We start from the raw sequence: 21,503 nt of genomic DNA, 5'->3' as shown, positions 1-21,503 counted from the left end.
ACGACAGCATGACTCAGTCGATACAACATTAGACTCCTCGTACGGGGTTCGAACCCCTACTACACCTCTATATTCACCCCCCACCTCTTCCATCTACCTACAAGCTTCTACGCTATCATTTACTCCCACCCCCTTCACCCACGTTGCGTCATACTCGCCTACAACACTCGGTAACCTTCAATTATTAAATACCTACCCTCATTTGCATAATTTCAAGGTAAACAACTTTTATAGCCTATGATACAACTACTGGGTACCCATGAGGATAGAAGTGGTAGACCTTCAACCACTAGCGTAGGCAGAATTTTTTTGGTGGGGATTGAAATTGCAAAGGTGTGATATTACATACCTGTGTTCTATATAGGGGAGAGGGATACACCATAAAATATTATCATTACCACTTTTAACTTTAGTTTTAAAAGTTATTCAAAGACAAATACGATAGAAGGGATCATTTTTAGGGGGACTTACATTTATCACTTAGTTTTCTCCAAGTTTATTACTGCTTTTATTTGAATTTTTTAATTCTCTCAAAATTTCTGCACGGGCTATGGCCCCATCACCTCTCCTCCTGCGTACTCCACTGTCTTCCACGAGAGGAGAACAATGTAGACGCATCGACAATAGTAAGAAAAATGTCACATCAGCGCATTATCTTTTGCCATGAGAATGACACACACTGAGCTTTTGGGTAATTTATGGTTTATAACATTTCAAGTTGTCAATAACTACCACTGCAAGTAAGCGTTACTTTTATTTGCTTATTGTAAGTAACGGGACTTTGTGACCACCGTGTAGAATACAAGCTGCAAACGCTCTGTATTTCACCACCCATTTACAGCTATGCAGATAAAGACACTTGAATGCAAGGGCATTCTAATGGTTGAAAGGAAGGCGCCTAAAGATTGTTGACCTGAGAAACCAGTTGTTGGGCGTCGCTGTGTCTGAGCGATAAAGACAGTGCCAATGACGCGGATTCCTCAGTTCAGTCGCCGGAGACAAGGGGCGGTGAATGAAGCACTCAGTGTCTGTTGAGTCTTTGACTGAGGTTTTCAATCAAGTGAGTAGATTCTTCTATATCCTTGTAGGAAATAGCATTACATAATATTGAGACCAAATTCTAATGGGTTCTATTGGTTCCACAACAGGATCGGAACATTTTTTTCTCGCAACTCAGTCCACGTATCCTATTGTTTCATTTCAATACGAAACGTGGACCGGATTTAAAATACCGAATTGAAATATTTTACACATAGAGAAAGCAGTGGCGGATCCAGAAGTTACAGTTGGGAGAGGCGAATTGAAAGCCTGATGCCTCACCTCGCCGAGAATCAATTCTGATCTACAGCTGCACTGTTTCATACAAAACATATGTAGTACTGTGGACAGAAACGATGCAGATTTCAATGTTCTTATAGAGATTAGTATATTTGCAAAAAATAGGGGTCCAGGGCTGGAATAGATAGATGGATATTGAGTTTGAGTTTTGTTGTGAGTCCACTTTATGCACAGCTAGGCTAATCGGGACTGAACTTGCAGTTTAAAGTGGAATTCGAACCAGTACGTACTCCGCCGGATATCGAACCAGGGACTTTGTGATTACAAGGCGGCGACGTTACTATTGCGCCATCAGGACGTCCCGCATGGGTGGTTATTACTGTATGTCGTTTTCATAATTCCTCCGATTGCCAAGGTAAATTGAATGATAAGATATGAGGAGTAAAGTGATTATGGAAATAAAACCAAAGCCTATTCTCTTAAGGGGTCTCGCTTTCGATCCCTTTTTGAGGTAGATTGCACATTGTTTCGAATCCAAAATTAAACTGTAGGTTCAGTTCCGATTAGCCTATCATGATCATAAAATGGGCTTAAATTAAACTTTAAAAAAATATTCTCGATCTTGTTACTGTTCAAAGGCAGAACATTTGAGTCATCAAAAATATTAGGAATAATAATATATCCCAAAACCTGGTTGTTGGGAGGGGTGATCGCCCCTATCGCCCTCCCCGTGGATCCGCGCCTGTAAAAAAGGTTCTTTACGGTCTAGAACCCATTTACGCTTGGTGATTTTCTCTCCTGGACCGGAATTGAATTGATTTAAAATTCCTGAACCTTTAACAACCCTGATTGATACATCGGGAAGAATAGTTCAGAGTAGGAAAGAAAGACCTACTTCCATTGTACGTGAGATAGTGCGTGTGTATGTGTGTGAGGGTGGACAGAATAACAATTGTAGGGATTGGGTGTAAAACATGGTAAGTGACATTTTGGTCATTTCTGAGTTCATTAGGCAAAAAGGTTATTAGAAGCTATACTGTGGATAATTGTTTTTCGCGTTTACCAATTTCAGAAGGCTTCACTGAGTCCAATGCAAACTGTACAACATGGCAATTTCACTCGATAATTGAAGGATGGCACATTTTACTTTGTAAATCAAAATTCACCAAAATGTCACTTATCATGTTGTACACCCGAGCCTTTCAATTGCTTTAAATGTATGTTCTTTGCAAACAACGTAAATTTTCTTAACTCATTTCTTGACATAAACTCGTAAAAGTACATCGGCATTCTATTGGAATCAATCTCTTTCAACTAGAAAATACGGTGTAACCCCTTTCAGATTAGTTACTAAACAGTTTCTTGTTTTAGCCTCCCGAAGGCGCAAGGGGTCACGGGTTCGATACCAGGTGGAGGCACATAGTGGTTCAGATCCCACTTTAAACTATAGGTCCAGTCCCGAATAGCCTTACTGTGCATAAAGTGGACTTAAAACACCAACTCAATAAATCAATCAAAAATCTTGTTTTAGCGATGAAAAGCTTACGAAGGGTTTTTTTGTGTGTATATATTTCTCATTCATTTCAATTAAAGAAGTTGGCACTGCATTTGGTGCGTGATGGCGATTTATTGCTTGTAATATATTGCTAATGGCAATAATAACAAAATTCAATCTTTGTAGTATTTATAGTTTTTTTTAAAAAATATCCAAATAGATATAGATAAGTGAAATTTTTATTTTGCGGCAATCTACCCACAAAATATATTTCTACTTTGATTGGTTATTTGTTGACTATTTCTGATTCCCACTTGCAATAGTTTTCGAGCAATCAACAGATATCGGATAGTTCAATGGTTTTGTATGAACACACAGACGGGTAGATCAATTGGCAAGATTTTGAAGATTGAAATTAAATTTACATATCTTTCGTAACAGCATATTAAATATTTGTAATTTTCATTAGCTCTGCGAAAGGTTGTTCGGATTGTTGATTTTCGATTATTTGACTGTCATAGACAGTCAATCAGATTAAGATACTTTATGTTATGTTAGGAATTGATAGATATTTCTGTGCGCACCCAATTTTATGTTTCCATCTATAGTGGTTTCTCATAAATCGATTGGTGACAAGAGACAGATGCACAGGCCGATTATAAGGTAGATATTCCCTCATGTAGAGAGTTGAGAGTTCTTTCAACTTACCAGATTTCATATGTGGAGTTCAAATGGTTTCGGAGATAACGAAGCATTAAGAATGTGTTGCTTGTAGACATTCAATAGCTTCATCCTTAGACCGATAGACTTACCAACCAAAATAATTAACGTTGTGTTAAACAAGCATTTGCTAGGTCTTAGAAAATTTTATATCTTCACATTTGCTAGTTTCCGAGATATCAACAGATCACTTCCATAGATTGTTGCCTCTGATAAACAGACAGATAGACTAATCTAATTGATTTTTGTTGTGATTAGTTATTATTTGGTAGGCTTATCTGTACACCAAATTTTGTTTTTACTTTCTAAGGTATACATGATTGACATGTACACGACGAGCACATAATTTATTTATTTATTTATTTATTTATTTAATAGAAGATTCCAAATACAGCGTTAGCCATTTTACATTGGAACGATTTTATAGAACATAAGGACAAAAAAAATAATAACATAATACAACAAAAAAATTAACAGAAAAATTACATGTGGTTAAGGGACTTACATACTTTTAGCTAACTTTCTTCTAAAACGGTCCAGATTTTGAAAAATGTCTATTTCGCTTCCTAGATTATTGTATTCACTGGGTACTTCTTAAGCTTTTGAGTTAGTACCTTGATTTTTTTTTTAATTTGGATATTACAAAGGCTGTCGCAGAGAAGGTGAGACAGATTTTTTCCTGGCTTGGCAACACTGCGTATGGTTTCGGCACTAGTCGCGTCGTGTAGGATGACCCATTCTCTTTCCGTAGCAAGTTGTCACATGTTGCGAAACCACGTTAGTGAGCAGCTGTGTTCATTTACGTGGAACGTGTTTCGTTTACCCCTCCAGGTTTATGTGTATAACATTGCTTTTCGCGATGAGTATTCAAGATGAACAGCGACATGCCATAAAATTTTGTTGGCGTTTATGGAAAAGTGCTGCGGAAACATATGCAATGTTTCAACAGGCATATGACGATCAAGACAGACTGAGTAGAGCCACAGTATTACCAAGGAGTAATTGAGACTCTGCGCCAGCACGTAGCAAAAAAGAGGCCGCATTTGAAGAACTCCTTCATATTGCACCACGATAACGCACGTCCGCAAACCACGCGGGCTTTTGAGGATTACACGATGAAGAGAAATATAGAAATTATCCCGCATCCAGCATACAGCCTGGACCTTGCACCCTGCGACTTTTGGCTATTTCCACTTTTAAAGGCCGCTTTACGTGGTCGCCATTTCATGACGAACAAAGAAGTGATCACCGCAGCGCAAGTTCTCTTCAGTTCGCTACCTGACGACGAATTTTCAAAGACATTCACAAAGTGGCAGGAGCGTATGGACGTTTGCTTAGCTATCAATGGTGCCTATTTTGAAAAAGATGTACGTCTACTCTATATGGCTGATTCTGAATATAAATTTTGTGGTTTGTAATTCTTTTGTTTCATTTTAATGATTCTTGGAGGGGTCCATGTACATGCTTGTCTTCTAACTGCTACGCAGTCACGACTTTTTGACCTATTGCGCTCATTTTTGTCTCAATCGGCAGCTACTGAACCAAATTTTCACCCTAGTACATTTGCTAGCCAATGGAGGTCGCTGTTTTCCTATACAGGAATTAGTCTCACCTTCTCTGAGACAGCCTTTGTATTTTGTCCTCGCCCAATATACGTATTTTGTTCAGAAAGCGGACAGGATTTTGTCTACTTAATTTCAATGTAGTAAAACATACGCTTTAATTCTTATTTTTGGACTTTTAACCACTGTGTTAATTTTAAAATACCAAATATTCGGAGGCTGAATCTGCATCCGTCTTCAGGGTAGTGTGTCATCTACTAAATCATATGGTGTCTATATAGAGAGTGAGACTAAAATTTTGCCCTGGAGGATTTTTCTCGGTGGCCAAGGCTTCACCTCGTCTGCAGGTCACAAGGACCTCTTGTACATGAAGTTGCCAGGGAAGATTATCAGTGGCCCAGGCTCCACTTCCTCTGGGGTCCACGTCAAGACCTATATGTAAGTTGCCAGGGAGGATTATGTTTCGGTGGCCCAGGTCCCACCTTGTCAAAGGATTGATACTGTAGGATATCAACCCCAAAAAATGAAAAAAAAAAAACTGCTTCAGTGCCGCTTACGTGCAACTGTAGACCCTGAATGGTTGTGGGCATACGCTTTAAATTCGTTCATGTTGTTTGGAGCTGATTTTATAGTGCTTATAAATACCTGTTTTTAGGGGTAGTGCTGCCTAATTTGCATAATTTGTTTAACATGCCTTTTTTTAACTTGAGCTTTTAGTACAGAAGGTTACGTTACAAAAAATAACATTAACCAAATTGCAACGAATGTGAGATTCTGAAAATTCCAATTTCTCATTTACGGAATAAGCAACCTGATAGCTAGTTAGTGACTGTGGCAAATGAGACGCCCCTCACTCATTACTTTGCTATTTGTATACGGTCTTTTAAGACAGCATACTTCAGTGGCAAATTAGCACTACACACTACAACGCCCATAGGCGTGCGCACGGGGAAAAAGAGGGGACAGTTCCCCCCTCCTAATGCTCTCACTTAGAAATTTAGTTTAGAGGAATCTTATCACCGTTATTAAACAATGTCATTTTTTTTTTTTTTAAAAAAGAGTTTTTCGAGCCGACGAAACTTCCAAATTTCTTGTTATTAACACTCGCACACACTTTATTCGTTAGTTGTGTTACGTCTATGTGTTTGCAGAATAACTTGCCCATACATTTGCAATCAGGCTATTGGGTGAGAAATGTAGGGAGGGGGTAAGGGCAGTTTACTATTTCCTGGTATACAAGGCTCAGCAATAAGAGGTTAAAATGCGGAGGCAAAAAAAGTGTGTGGGAGCACTGGCCTCCCGCAATCGCCGTTAGTGTTACTACTGTTAAATTATGTGTAGTTTCTTTGAATCTGCTGTAAGAAACCATATCTATATGCAATATAGTTTTTGAACCACAGAGAGGGGAAATATAGGAGGAGAGGAGGCAAAGAATATTGATAACATGGAAGTTAGAATTCTTCTAATACAGTGATTTTCGCTGAGTCGGATCACACTCTATATACGCCTCTGTTCCGTACCCAACAGTACAATAAAACAGCGAGATAAAATGAGGTTTTTCTTTCTCCAATTTAACATTCATCGAGAGTTTTGCCCTCCACCCCTTAATCAGAGGATTTGCGAACGCCTATGACAACGCCAGAGATTCAAATTTCGGCTTGGGTATAGGTGTTCTTTGTGAGTGCCTCTTCATCAATTTCTTAATATTATTACTCATCCTCATAACAGCCACAAGTGACAGAAAAGCGAAGTAAAATATAGGCTACTAAATCAAATACAATAAATGAATCGACTGTGGTATATGTGTCGGATGTTGACCTTCTCTTATCACCGAAATACTTAGCAAACCTTGATAGACAAGTTCGTGTGACAGAACTCCGGGTTCCGAGTCAGACAGGCAATGAAGCTTGTCAAGTACCTCTGAACAAGGTTGCCTTGAACTGAAAAACTTCCAAGTGAAAGCTATACACTGTCCCAGCTAACTATGGACCAGGCAAACGAAAACAAGTCTCTGCGCAAGCAGTGCCGGGAGACGGCTCCACCAATGAAGACGCGAGAGAGGAGAGACGGAATTGCGTGGAGGGGGGAAAGCGACGACAGTTACCAGCCTTCCCAGCAGCGTGTACTGCTTCGCTCTGGACACTCGATTTGCCTTGCTTCTCTGACGGTATGCGCGGAATTCCTCCACAGTTAGCTGGGACAGGGTATAAAGCATTGTTTTGTCAGAGGCTCTTTCACGTGTTTTAGTTAAACGAACTATAGTACTAACTTCTTACAGATCTTCTTATTGCCAAACCACTAGTAGCTCAGATACACATTCTAGCATTGCCTTCTACAGTGAGTCTCATGGTCGACTTGGCCACTGAGCGGCGACCACCGTGCCGGCGGTGGAAGCTCGTCTGCCGGCATTTAGACCCAAAGCTGTAAGCCGAATTTGGCACTGGACGCGTCAGTGCTTCAGTATCCAGCTAGCTGGTTTCCGGTTTGCACGTGCTTGTGAAATGTTAAGGTGTTAACGGGTATTTTGGTATTACTGGCGCTTTTATGCAGTCTAATAATGCCACGCTATTCGTACGATTTAAATCTACGTCATCATCTACGTTCATTTTTGAGCGAGTTATTTGAAATTTTTGCTGCATGCCTAGTGGTGGAAGGTGGATGGACTCGGGGCCGGAGGTAGAGAGTTTTCCAGCTTTTTTCTTTCGTTTTTTCCTAAAAATCTGATCTCTCCTGTCATGTTTCTCTAATTTTGATCACACTATGTGTCTATATCCTTCCTTTTTCATCAACAATGGAACTTTTGCTACCATTGTTGAACTCGCTTTCGTTATGATTTAGAGCCATTTTTAAAATTTAATATTCATTAAAAATCTCAACCTTTCTGCAATACCTTTATCAAAATTTGACTACATGTCGTTCCTTTTTCCCGTTTCCCGCCAAAAGGTAACGGAAATCAACGGCTTCGGCTTCAAATTGACGAGCTTCTTTGAGACCCTGCCCTGGGGGGAGGACCGAAGCTATATTTTCCACCCTACCCTCAAGTATTATATAAGGAACAAACATTTTCTACAACACTAATTAAGAATATGTTTGAAAAAATATCACACTTGAATAACATTATTTTTATTTTTAGTATGAATGCTTACACAAACTATAAAAAATAAAAATCTTCACAAACCCTACCAATAGGTTGGTCTCTGTACTTACGTCATATATATGTTCAATTTTTTAAAGCCGAATGGAGAATGCGTTCCACAGAACGTAATGAAGAAACATATTTAATTCACAGCACGAATTGTTTGTTGTAAGAAAAATAATTAAGGAATTCTTACCTTCACCTTCGTTGGCCTGGAAGTGGCTGGTCCTTCTCTTGCCCCGGGAGAAGAGTTCCTGTGGGACCTATGACGCAATTTCTCTGTATCTGAAATTAAATATATATATAGGTAGCCATTACTTTTACTGGTAAGGATTCCAAAAGTTCAAACAGTAAGCGCGTGCAAAATGTCCTTATGGCTCGGCTGGACCTCTGTCATGCAAATGGGCGAATTTTTTCAAATTTTCCTCTCCATTCGAAAAACTTCTTGGATATTTCAAAATATGAAATATTACATCAGCTTAGAATTCCTTCTAGAGCATTGACATGAATTTTCGTGTAGTTTTCTTTCACTGTTGTCTAGATATTATCAATAGTTTTGTGATTACGTAAGTCTATTAAACTATTGACAATATCTAGACAACAATGAAAGAAAACTACATGAAAATTCACGTCAATGCTCTAGAAGGAATTCTAAGCTGATGTAATGTTTCATATATTGAAATATCCAAGAAGTTTTTCGAATGGAGAGGAACATTTGAAAAAAATCGCCCATTTGCATGCCAAAGGTCTCATATTAATGGCTGTATGTCACAATGGTAGGTGAGTACATACTCAAGTAGGAAGTGTGTTTGTTACACCTACGATAATTGAGTAGTTCAACATTTATAAAACGTCAGGATTAAAACAAACAGCCTGTTATGAGTTATGACGTCAATCCTGGCACATGACACAATACAGTAATTTCACCAAATGGTTATTGACTTGCCTGTAGATTTTTCGGTTACTAAGCTTATTTGGACATTGATGCGACGGGATGCCACCTTGTTGTCTACTTTTTATGTGGGGTTTTAGACAACTGTAACTGAAGAAAGTGTGTTCAATATCACCCCAACAGGTCAGCATAAAATTGTATGTATATTCACACATATATTATTATTTCAGTGACAGTAAATAATGTCGATTATTATGAGGATGTTGCAGGAAAAAGGTAACTTCAAAGTAAATAAATGTTTTTGAGGGGCCAACACTATTATGGGGGGAAAATGTTCCGCGTGTGTCAGTTCAGTGAAACGTACATTTTTCTACTTCGTGTGACTAAAATTGAGTGTTTAAACTGACTATTTCTAATTCTATTCTTTCTTTGTTCATGGGTGGCCTCTCCGATGGCGCACTGGTAGCGTCGTTGCCTTGTAATCAAGGGGTCCCGGGTTCGATACCTGGTGGAGGCACATAGTGGTTCGGATCCCACTTTAAACTGTAGGTCCAGTCCCGATTAGCCTTACTGTGCATAAAGTGGACTTAAAACACCAAATCAAGCCAAGCCAATCTGTTCATGGCCCAACCTTAACAACTGCTGCACTGGATACAATATATTTAGTATTCGCATTTTGTATTAATAGTGACGATGACGATAAAATGGACTGACTAAATAGATGATTGAATGCATATCATTCCTTACCTAAGGTTCGAAACTGCAACCTCTGGGTTCGTGACGTGACACGCTAACCACTTCGTCACAGATACCGGCATGAACTCTCTTTGTGCATTCAGTGTGAGTGTATGTTGCCATGTTATTTTGATTCACCGTTCTTAGTTGTGTACCTGTTCTGTCCTCTTGGATCCTGTACCATCAGAATCCCATGATGATTAGAATTTGCGGGAAGATGCATTCTGTGTTAGCTGTACTGTACAACAACACAGGGGATGGCACCTTAGGAACGGTGTGGGGGTCTATTTACGACGACAAGTGTTTTTCCTTTATGCTAATTATATTTCACGTATTTCCGTTCGTTACGTACTAATTATCTGCAAAGATAGCTCCCATACTTAGGATTAAGTATATAGAGAAGGGTGGTAGCTCAGTCGCCGTCGACCTCCGTGGCGGAGTGGTTAGCAAAGCGCGTTGCGACGTCAGGGGTCCCGGGTTCGAATATCGGGTAAGACATGGATACTTGTGTTTGTCCCAATGAGAAAAAACTGAAAATTGAGAAAAACCGAGAATTGTAAAAATTGAGGAAAAAGTTAAAAACGGGAGATACTACCACTTGGGGACATTCCTTTAAAAAAAAGTCGTTAGGGCGTCTTACTATCATGCGAAAGACCCGGGTTCGATCCCCAACGAGGGAGAATCGGGATTTTTTTCACTTGTTCAAGCGGCTCAGGTGCCCACCGAGCGTCGTGTAAAATGAGTACCTGTAAGAAACTCTGGAGGGTAAAGGTGGTCAAAGGCGTGCTCAAGAAAGTATGGGGCCCTTACTCCACACTCCCTTACGCCTTCATGGCGTGGTGCAAAGCACAGAGGAGCGCTTTACTTTTCACCTTTTTTTTTTGACACACTAACCTCTCAAATGACCAAAGTAAGGCAATTGAACGTGGGAATAATTACATGTTCCACTTGTACAAAGTCACTCACGAGTTGTCTGGAGAACAATAGACGCAGTAATCAACATATGGGCGCTAGCGCTGATGGCGTCACTAACATAAACTATCAGCTCCATGTGTTTCCGCCAGGCTACAGCATCATTCAGAGCAGAAATACAACGGGCCTGCTTTAAGGACAAGGCCCGCATTTGGTACACTTCCTCTCTTTCTCTATAAATACATATATACTAGGTATCGAAATGTCTTTGCGCCTAAATTTTTTCTAGCTTGTTATAAGTGTTATTACAAAACGAGCGATGCAGTAAGGTTTTCTTGGAACGGCCCTATTGTAACTTCCGATTTCTTCCACGGCACGCCGCTGCAGTGTTGCCAAGTTGGCCCTTTTGGGGCCAGAACTGGCCCTTTTGAGTACGTACTCAGCCCCGAAATTCAGCAAAAGCCCCAAGGGGCTTTTTAGCCCTACAGAGAGAAATCTTGCTACAAATCTAGCCCTTTCAGTAATGAAATGTTTTTTGGTATTTTCAGTAAAGTAAACTGCAAAGAAGAATTCACTTAACCGACCATCCTCTGCACCTGCAAGCTCGTCCTGCGACCCCTCCTGGGGAGCAGGTAGCAAGTGCACATTGTCACTTTATCCCCTTGTTTCTGGTTTTGGTATGCTGTGTAGCCCGAGGCGAATTACGGATAGCGTCGAAAATGCGATTCTTTGTTCAGTTGCATTGCATCTGGTCTTTGAAAGTTCACAGAAATGGGGTGCTGAATCGACGAATCGTTCGTAACAGTGAGGCTCGACCAGAGACTAGTTGGTGCGTGCGGCCGTGTGTGTGTGTGACTGTGCATGTGCATATATATGAAGGAGGAATATGCCTAAAATGTGTAATGCTTTTGTGTAATCTTCTGCACCGCAATTTACGGGGGAAATAAATTATTTAAGGTTATTTAAGGTAAGAAAATTTAATTTAGTGAGCGTTTGCCCCTCATCTTGACAGTTGATTAGTTGTGGATCTTGAGTTTTTGCACCAAAACACCCAAGAATTAAGAACCAGATTTTTTTTTCAGTACGCAGCCGCACCTTTGTAAATCTAGCTCCTTGGATGTGAATTTTAGCTACATTTTGGGTGCGATTTAGCCCGTTTTTCTCTCGTGCTGTTGGCAACACTGCGCCGCTGTTATCAGTTGGCAAAGATAGCCGGAGTGCTCAGGAAGTCCACGCCATATGAGCAGCGAAGTGTTATTCGTTTTTTATGGTGCAAAGGACAAACAGGCACAGATATCCACAGGGAAATGGGGCCAGTGTATGGGGACAAGTGCTTATCAGTGCGAAGTATGCAGTGGAGGTGTAAGGAGTTTGCAAATGGACGGGAAAATGGGGAGGACAATGAGCCATCGGACCGACCTCGTTCCTCGCTGACACCGGACAATATTACCCGTGTTGATGAAATGGTGAAAGCTGGTCGAAGTGAAGGACATTGCCACTGAACTTGACATTTCCTGTGGTAATGTCGCACTGATAAACACTTGTCCCCATACACTAGCTCCATTTCCCTGTGGCTGTTTGTCCTTTGCTCCATAAAAAACTAATAACACTTCGCTGCTCATATGGCGTGCAATTCCTGAGCACTCCGGCCATGTTTGCCAACTAATAACAGCGCCATTCCGTGGAAGAAATCGGAAGTTACAAAAGAGCAGTTCCAAGAAAAGCTTACTGCATCGCTCGTATATCTCGCTTTTGTAATAACACTTATAACAAGCTAGAAAAAACTTAGGAGCAAAGACCTTTCAATTTGCCCTCGTATATATAAATTATACAGGGTGTCGCAAAACTCTTTCAAGAACACTTGGGTGCTGGTAGATATCATAAAAACAAGTAACTTTTCCCTATAAAGTTTACCTCGAAAGCGCTTAGTTTCTGCGCTATAAGCGCTTAAAATCTATCCTCCCTGTACGTATGAAATCCAACACAGCAAATGATTGCTCTGATATAACTACCAGGGGCGCGTGGCAGGGTTGCCACTAGCGTTTCTCGTTAAGAGAGACGACTTGAAAACCTGAGCAAAATCCAAAACATTAATGATACTTGCGATGTTGTAAGAAGCATTGGCAATGTTAATAAGCTGACCAAGACAAATAATGGGCAGAGTGAAGTTCAAGATATTCATTCTAAAATATCTCCATAATTGATTGATTGACTGATTTGGTTTATTTTAATTCGCTTTTCTGCCACCTTTGGCTAATCGCGAAGATGAGAATGATATGATGAAATAACAAATGACACCAATGTCTAGGCCACGATTTAAACCCGAGACACCTGGCGCCGTAACGAGCTGTGCTAACCACATCACCACGGAGTGTTTCGTGTATTATGCAATATCAACAATTGCAATTGACACGTGAGATAGGGGATATCCACGAACGAAAAAATGTAAATATGATGTGTTTTCTGCCTCGTTTCGAACACGCAGATTGTAATGTTATTAAAATTTATTTATTAGAAAAGTGTGAACTAGCGCTATTGCGAATCGAGTCCGTTATAAAAAGCAGGCAAACCTCTATACTGAAAAGAGACAAAAAATTTCGGCAGATGAATATTCTTGAGCCACTTTGGTGACTGAGTACGTTTAGTGACCAACACATGATCTCTCTGCCGAATGTTCCGATCACGAGTTCCGACCTGGACAAAGGTGTAACTGGATCTTTCGTCGTCGTATTTACTATTTGGATGAAAGTGCAGAAGAATGACGCACAATGAGAAGAATAGAAATTCGTAAGAATTATCCCTGAAATTGATCTAGATGTGAGAATCTCGCAAAACATTGTTTCCAGGGTGAACTAGAAGTTAATATTTTTGTGCCTTCCGAAAATGTTACTCTTACATTTCAATGTTGATATAAAGCATTTATAAATATAAATATATGTACAATTTATGACGTGCACTCAATGGTTTCCTTTTGATTATTTTTTTACACGTTCGATGAGAAGAATGCGAATCAAAGACACAAAATGAGAAAACTAATTCCCACACACGAAAGAGTGTAAATTACGAGGATTTCTCTTGTTGTACCAATATCAAACGATATCGTGAAGTGCGGAACAAACTAGTGCAGGCAGTAGGCAACGAACTCACTGTAATTCCTATAAATAAAATATTAATTTATTCCTTCAACTTCTTTAATAGAGCATTTAAGATGAACCAGTTTGAGTGGAGAGAAAGAGAGAGGGAGAGAGATTTTTTTAATTCGCATGTTCATAGTATTGCAAATAATCGTTTGATATTTCTTGAAACCCACTTTTGAAACATACTTTCTCTTGCATGCATATCGGTTGTCGCTAAAATTTATAGGTGCCACTGTTTTCTAAAATAAGTATTGTATGTTGGCTATTTGTGACTATAAAAATAAAACTGATTTCAAATACATGGAAATTGAACCAGACAGTGCGCAAGCTGTAGATAATTCACACTTAATAAGTCAAAATGAATGGAGTGGTCCCATATGGAACTTGGAGTTGTTGCAAAGGAAGGCAGAAATCCTATCGAATAGGATGTGGGAACGAAACTCCATAAAAGTCAAGAAAGATCTTACACAGCCTTTCCCTTGTTCTGATTCGTCGTTGCCATGGAATCAAGGGGTCCCGGGTTCGGTACCCGGTGAAGGCACATAGTGGTTCGGATCCTACATTAAACTGCAGTTCCAGTGCCGATTTGCCTTACTGTGCATAAAGTGGACTTAAAAGCACAAACTCAATCAATCAACCAAAAACCTTGTTCTGGTGGTTTTTCATACCGAAGTGATGTTGGAGATTTGGTGAGAGTATAGGGACATACGTACAAGTAAAATAACTGGTCTCCTTTCACAGATTTATTCAAGACAATAGATGTCGAAAACATTTACTTAGGTGCAGGTGATGTTTCATGCAACAACTGAGGAAGAGGACAAAAGAGTCAATGGGTACAAAGGTTATCCAGTTCCTCTTAGCACTTCATTCATTAACGATTATATAACTTTAATTGCTTTCAGTATAGATTTCATGCAAACCTATCACATAGATTTTTCTTAGTATCTGATTAGAGAAAATCAGTTGGTCATTGATAAACCTGCAAAGCTTTTCAACATTAAAACTTGTCTGAGAAAACAATTTTCATTAGGGACACACACAGAAATGTATTCTTTTAATGTGTGATATGTATTTTGATGTGAAGATGAGCAATTAAATAGGTATGCATTATTATGATATACAAGGTTCATTCAATAAATAACCGGAAATATTTTTTTGTACAGAATCTATTATTAGAATGGAATACAACAACACATGGTTATTATTCAACGTAATCCCCCTCAAGTTCAATGCACCTGCGCCAGAGCTCGACAAGCCTCCCAATTCTACGTGAAAAGTATTATTTTTGGGCGTGTGCGTAACCAGTCATGCACTGCTGCCTGGACGTCTTCATCATCCTCTAACCTTCAGCCAGTAAAAGCGTCTTTAAGTGGGCCAAAAATGTGATAATCTGAAGGTGCCACATCCGGGGAATACGGGGGTGGGGTAAGCAGACGAACTTTAGGTCATTGATGGTAGCTAATGTGGCTCTAGCAGTGTGTGGTTTCGCGTTGTCATGCAGTAACAAGACGCCACTGGACACCAGACCACGTCGCTTCTTCAAAATTGCTGGTTTCAAATTTTCACGCATAAGGTTTGCGTATGTCACACTGTTTACATTTTGACCTCTCGGCATGTAATGTTCAAGAATTGTTCCCTTACGATCTCAAAACAAAGTGAACATGATCTTACCAGCACTTCTTTCAGCTCGCACCTTCTTGGTTCTTGGAGATGAAGAATGTCGCCACTCCATTGTAGCCAGCTTTCGTTCAGGTTCGTAAAAATGTACCCAACTTTCATCTCCCGTGACAATAAGGTGAAGAAATGCCCCCCCTTCAGCCTCGCACTGTCTCAAAAGCTCCCAGCACGCATCCATGCGCCTTTCTTTTATTTCTGGTGTCAAATGTTTTGGAACCCACCTCGCACACACTTTCTTGAACATCAGTACGTCATGAACAATATGGTGTCCTGATCCGACACTAACGTTCATCTCTGATGCAATCTCACTCACCGTAATTAGCCTGTTTAACCGTATCAACTCGTCAACTCTCGCAATGTTGTTCTCCGTGACTGCAGAGACAGAGCGTCCTGGACGTGGCGAATCTTGAACACTTGTTACACGCTGTTTGAACTTCTCTGCCCACTCGTACACTTGTGTTCGAATCAAACAGCTTTCACAATATTGCACTGCCATCCGACGATGAATTTCGATTCGTTTCAACCCTTCAGCTAACATAAATCTAATGACACTTCGCTGCTCCAAGTTGGTGCAAACCTGCAAGGGTGCCGCCATCTTGTTTCACTGATTCCCAGCACCCCGTTTGCAAGACAGGCGTGCCAGGCCCATCTATTAATAGTTCTAGGACGCCACCACAAAATAACAAAGAAACACCAAACATGGTCGTATTTTATATTATTTATACAACTTTTCCGATTATTTATTGAATGGACCTTGTATGTTTATTTTCCCGTGTTTTTACTGTGTAGTTCCATGATGCACATTTCAGATTTTCTGAAACATCTAGTCTAGAACAACACTACTGAAATACAGCATGTCCCGCTTATACGTATAACAAAAGAAAAATTCATAACTTCTAAACAAACTGTCAGAATGATGTGATTGTTGCTTCATTTTAAAGAGTGACTCAGAATTTTTTTTTAGCAACACATTCAGTGGTAGTTGCGCATGCGCAGTAGCCAGAATGTCTTGAAAACTGATATTATCAGTTCCTCAGTAGCCAATCATCATGTGGTCGCCACAAGAAAAGGTGTTTTGTGTTTTAACATTGTCTGAAGTAAGTCTGTGACACTTGTGCAGAGACGATTTCGTGCACGTTATGGTTTGGGTGCCAAAGAAGTAGTTCCATCGTACTTGTCAATAAAGAAATGGGGAAAAACAGTTACGCGAAACCGGTTCGTTTCTCAAAACTCGTTAGAGACTTCCTGGATGAGCATTTCAATGGAAAATGGATAGGAAGATGTTCGAATATTATTGAATGGCCCCCACGGTCGCCAGACCTCACTGTGTGTGATTTTTTGTTGTGGGGCTGTGTTAAGGACAAAGTTTACTGTACACCGGTTAGAGATTTGCAAGACTTGCGTGAAAGAATTGTGGTTGCAGTATGCAACATTACCCCGCACATGTTTCAAAACGTGTGGCTTGAGGCTGACAACCGGTTTGACATTTTCGTTGCCACTAACGGTTCACATGTGGAAGTGCGTTAGTTTTCTTGATTTTGTAAAAAAAATTCTGAGTTATTACATGTTTGTACAAAGTTTGGACAAAAAAATATTGGTAAATAAGAAAGTTGTGATTTTTTCTTTTATTATACATATAAGCGGAACACGCTGTACGTGGTTTACATTAAATTCAGTTAATTATAACTTCTGCTTTTCTACATTACAAATTTCCAGGTGATAATTACAAGAGACTTATCACAACATTTTCCTTGAAAGGCTTATGTAGGCGAATTTCATGGTGTGAGTCACATTTCAGTATTTCAGAAAAACCTTGGGTGATTCAACAAAACTAATTGCAGATTCGAACTCGGGAGGTCAAAATCTTTAAGGAAAACTATCTTTCATGCAGGGAACAGGAAAAAGAAAAAAATTGTTGCATATTGTTATTAACATTTTGGTAAACTTTAATCTCATTTGATATTTTAAGTACGAAACAAATGTCAGATAACGTGATAGTTACTACATTATAGTTTCTTGGGAACTTAACTTGGAGCGACATAAAACTTTTAATCTTTACAGACAGTCTTGTAATTTCTCTTTTTCTTATCGTTTGTTGTTAACAACGGCTTGTTTTTAATATTTGTTAAATGAGAAACCGCAGGAACGCACTGTTTTTTATTAATTGTAATGACATTAATAGTTACTTTTCCACATTTAAATTAAAACTATATGAATAATTGTAATGAGAAGGTAGCAGAATTTCAGAACGCTATTTCTTCCTGCCTGCCTTCTTGGGAACTTTGGAGAATTTTTTTTTCGTAAAAGTAGGTTAGGTAACCACATAACTTGATCAAAAAATTATGCTTTCTCATCATGTTGGATAATGAATTCGAGTATACGTTATTCATATTTGCATGTCAAGATTTCATGTTTTCATTTGTTTTTTTACATTAAGCGCTATTCATTAGGAAGGTATTTGCAATTCTGTGTAGTTGATAGAGACCATTGCAGATACACTGGTTCAACTGCACTGAGATTCCTTACCCAAAAATTGTTGATGCTTAGAACAAATCCCTTCCTCCTTGTCTTGAAATAGACACGTGTAAACAGTGTAGAGTGGAAATGTGTCTGTCGAGCACAGCTACCATTTATCTCTCTCTCTCTCTCTCTCTCTCTGTGTGTGTTCATGTGTGCGTAGGTTTATCTGTACTCCTCTATTTTCCTCTACTTCATTATCCATTATTCTTAGTTCTTTCCCCGTTCCTTTTCAACTTCAGTTTCTCACTCTCCTACTTCCTTTCCTCCCTATTGTCATCCTTTTTCCTTCTCTTCCACCTCTTCTCTTTCTCCTTGTCCCTTTTCCCTTTCTCTTTCTTCCTTTCCTCCCTACTTTCATTATTTTCCTTCTATTCCCCCATTCTCTCTCTCATGGTACCTTTTCTTTTTCCCCTTTAATTATTTCTTCCCTATTTTTCATTATTTATCTTCTCTTCTCCATTCTCCTTCTCTCTCCCTCTCTCTCCCTCTCTTTTTACCTTTTCTTTTTCCCCTCTTTAATTCTTTCTTCCCTATTTTTCATTCTATTCTTTCTCTTTCCCCATTCTCTCTCTCTCTCTCTCTCTCCCATTGTCCCTTTTCTTTTTCACCTTCTTTCCTTTCTTGCTTTCCTCCTAGTTTTCATTCCATTTCATTATTTTCCGTCTCTTCCTACCTCTTCTCTCTTTGTCACTCTTCTTTATCCCTCTTACTTTCTTCCCAATTTTTCAATCTTCTCCTTCTCTTTCGCCTCCTCTCTCTCTCTTTCTCTCTTTGTCCCCTTTCTTTTTCACCTTCTTTCCTTTCTTTCTTCCCTAGTTTCCTTATTTTTCATTATTTTCCTTCTCTTCTTTCCTCTTCTATCTTTGTCCGTTTCCTTTATCCCCTCCCTTTCTTTCTTTCTTCCCAATTTTTCATTATTTTCCTTTATCACCTCTTCTCTCTCTCTCTCTTAGTACCTTTTCTATTTTTCCTCCTCTCCCATTCTCTCGCTCTCTTCTACTTTATGTAATTTCTTTTTACCCCTCTACCTACAGTCCTTGGTCAACCGTGGCGTATTCTATCATCCTAATCCTTGAGTCTTCAAAAACATCATGAACCCATGTCAGCCTTTGATTTCTTCCCCTTGTAGACTCTTCACAGTTTTTCATTACTAATGTTTTCCGGGCTTCCCCGGTGGTGCAGTGGTACCGTCCTCGCCTTGTGGAGGCACATAGTGGTTCGAATCCTACTTTAAACTGTAGGTCTAGTCCCGATTAGCCTTATTGTGCATAAAGTAAACTTAAAACACCAAATCAACCAACCACTAACTAATGTTTGCCTAATAGTGAATGTTACATATAGTTGAGTTACATTGGGGTTGAGATCAGGATACTGTAATTTTGTATTTCGTTTCTTTGTAGGGCCATAATCACAAGAAAGCTTTCTGTAACCTGTAACCAAGTATGATATCGCTGGCAGTTTCCTTTTTGCTCATCGTAAGCGCACTGGGATCGGATTTGGAGGTTGTCTACGATTGGAAGCAGGTTGAGTATGATTTCCCACGCGAATACAACGTGTCATCGGCCGGCTTCATCCCAGAGAACAATGCTATCTTGGGCATCAAGATCTGGAAGGACATGGTGTTCCTCACGGTTCCTAGATGGAAGGATGGCGTACCGTTCACCCTAGTGCGAGTGTCGTTGGAGTCGGAGGGCACCCCCAGGTCGCCAAAGCTTGTCCCGTTCCCCAGCTGGCAAGCCCAGGAGATCGGCAACTGCTCCGCCATCCAGAACATTCAGAGCATGGAGGTTGATCCCCAGGGAAGAATGTGGGTAGCGGACATCGGAACGAGGAACGTCCGTACCGGGAATCCGGACAGAACGTGCCCGCCAAAGCTCGTCGTCATTGACCTTGAAAATGATAACAAGGTCGTTAGAGTCCACGTGTTCCCGGATGACGTTGTGTCTTATAGAAGCGGCTACCTCAACGATATTGTAGTGGATGTGGTCGAATGGTACGCCTACTTCAGCGACTCCAACGATGCGGCCATTGTTGTGTACAACTTCGAGAAGAACCTGTCTTGGAAGGTAAAGGATGACAGCATGCGGCGGCAGACCAGCGACGGAAGTGCTGTCAACGGGATAACCCTATCCCCTCTGGATACCTTCGCGGACACCCTATTTTACTGTCCGCAGGCCAGCAACAATTTCTACTCTGTACCCACAATGGCGTTGAAGCATCCTCTCTCAAGAGGTATTTCGAGGTACGTCACCAACCGAGGGAGCAAACCAACGCCCTCAAAGGTCGGTGGCATCATGATAGACAGCTCAGGAGTTCTCTATTATGGTCTTCAAGATCTCCACGCAATTGCCAGGTGGAACACGACTGCTAGCGCCACGGTGCAGCAGGAGGTCGTGGCGGACGACGAGACGACGTTGCAATGGCCAGACACCTTCTGCTTCGACGGCAAAGGCTACCTGTGGTTCGTCACCAACAGATTGCAGAACTTTGGTGCGCTCGACTTGAACGATACGAACTATCGTGTAATCAGAATGCGCACGGGAACACACTCGTATATGTATTCACAGCAACCAGAACTGGTGGTGAATAGATCTGATGATTTAATAATGCTATCTCCCCAGGCTCTGTGAGAATTTTTAAGGTATTTGCTATAGGAGAAATGCTACTTAAATTTCAATTCTCATTGAGTAGGTAAAACATCCACTTCAAAAATCTTATTTTGGAGAGGGACAAGTAAATGTATAAAAATCTTTAGAAGTGCATTAAAATGCATAACGATTATCACTTGAAATTCTATTCCACCGCAGACAATTTTCTTTCTATGCTAGATTAACAATGTATAGAGTGATTAAAAAAGATCTTAACACTTTCACAACGCCACCCACAGCTCGTTAACGAATTGCAGTATAGTATAGTAACGTGATACACTCTGTCACGGAAATCTGTAGAGCAAGGTCGCGCAAAACGGCAGGGAAGGAAACAAGGCGAGTGGACGGAGTAAAGCGCGCTGCTGCAAACGGTTGGTAGCCGCAGCCGAGTTTTCTCCTCCATTCACTCACTTCCTCTCTCACACCTTAATTGGTCGAATCCTCTAGAGTTCTACTTACACAGAGAACTATACTCTATCTGGGGAATTTCTGAAGCAAGGTTTAGCATAGCGACACAGTAAAGAAAAATGCTAGTGGGAGAAGCGAAGCATCACACGCACTGCAAACTTTTCCCACTCAACTCAATCCTGTTCCCTCTCACGCGAAAATTGGTCGAGGTCTCTTGAGTCACTACTTGAGCAGAGACTTTTTGTTCGCTTGCTCCGGACAGAGTGTATACATGAATAGCAAAGAAATACTCTGAAAATACCAATTCATCTAATTTCGTTTCATTTTATCTCAGTAAATAGTGCGATGCAAGTAAAAAATGCATTTTGTATGATTGAGTTCCT

At 40.2% G+C, this 21,503-nt stretch overlaps 2 protein-coding genes across 2 annotated transcripts in view; one reads left to right on the top strand and one right to left on the bottom strand.

The window, feature by feature from the left end:
* Positions 1-21,503, bottom strand: part of LOC146004971 (uncharacterized) — a 628,831-nt gene that overhangs the window by 316,714 nt on the left and 290,614 nt on the right. Inside the window, exon 3 of the mRNA XM_083144050.1 lies at positions 8,388-8,476. The gene's annotated coding sequence lies outside the window, so the exon portion shown is untranslated. The remainder of the gene's footprint in view (positions 1-8,387; positions 8,477-21,503) is intronic.
* On the top strand, positions 997-20,980 carry LOC146004970 (protein yellow-like). Its single transcript, XM_083144049.1, has 2 exons — positions 997-1,060; positions 19,465-20,980. The coding sequence occupies exon 2, from the start codon at positions 19,507-19,509 to the stop codon at positions 20,692-20,694; it is 1,188 nt and encodes a 395-aa protein (XP_083000175.1). The 5' UTR covers positions 997-1,060; positions 19,465-19,506; the 3' UTR covers positions 20,695-20,980.

The sequence above is a fragment of the Lepisma saccharinum genome, chromosome 22 (assembly GCF_977018435.1).
Source record: "Lepisma saccharinum chromosome 22, izLepSacc3.1, whole genome shotgun sequence".
NCBI lineage: Eukaryota > Metazoa > Arthropoda > Insecta > Zygentoma > Lepismatidae > Lepisma > Lepisma saccharinum.
Note: the sequence above shows the minus strand (reverse complement) of the source record. Positions and strands in the feature narration are given on the sequence as shown.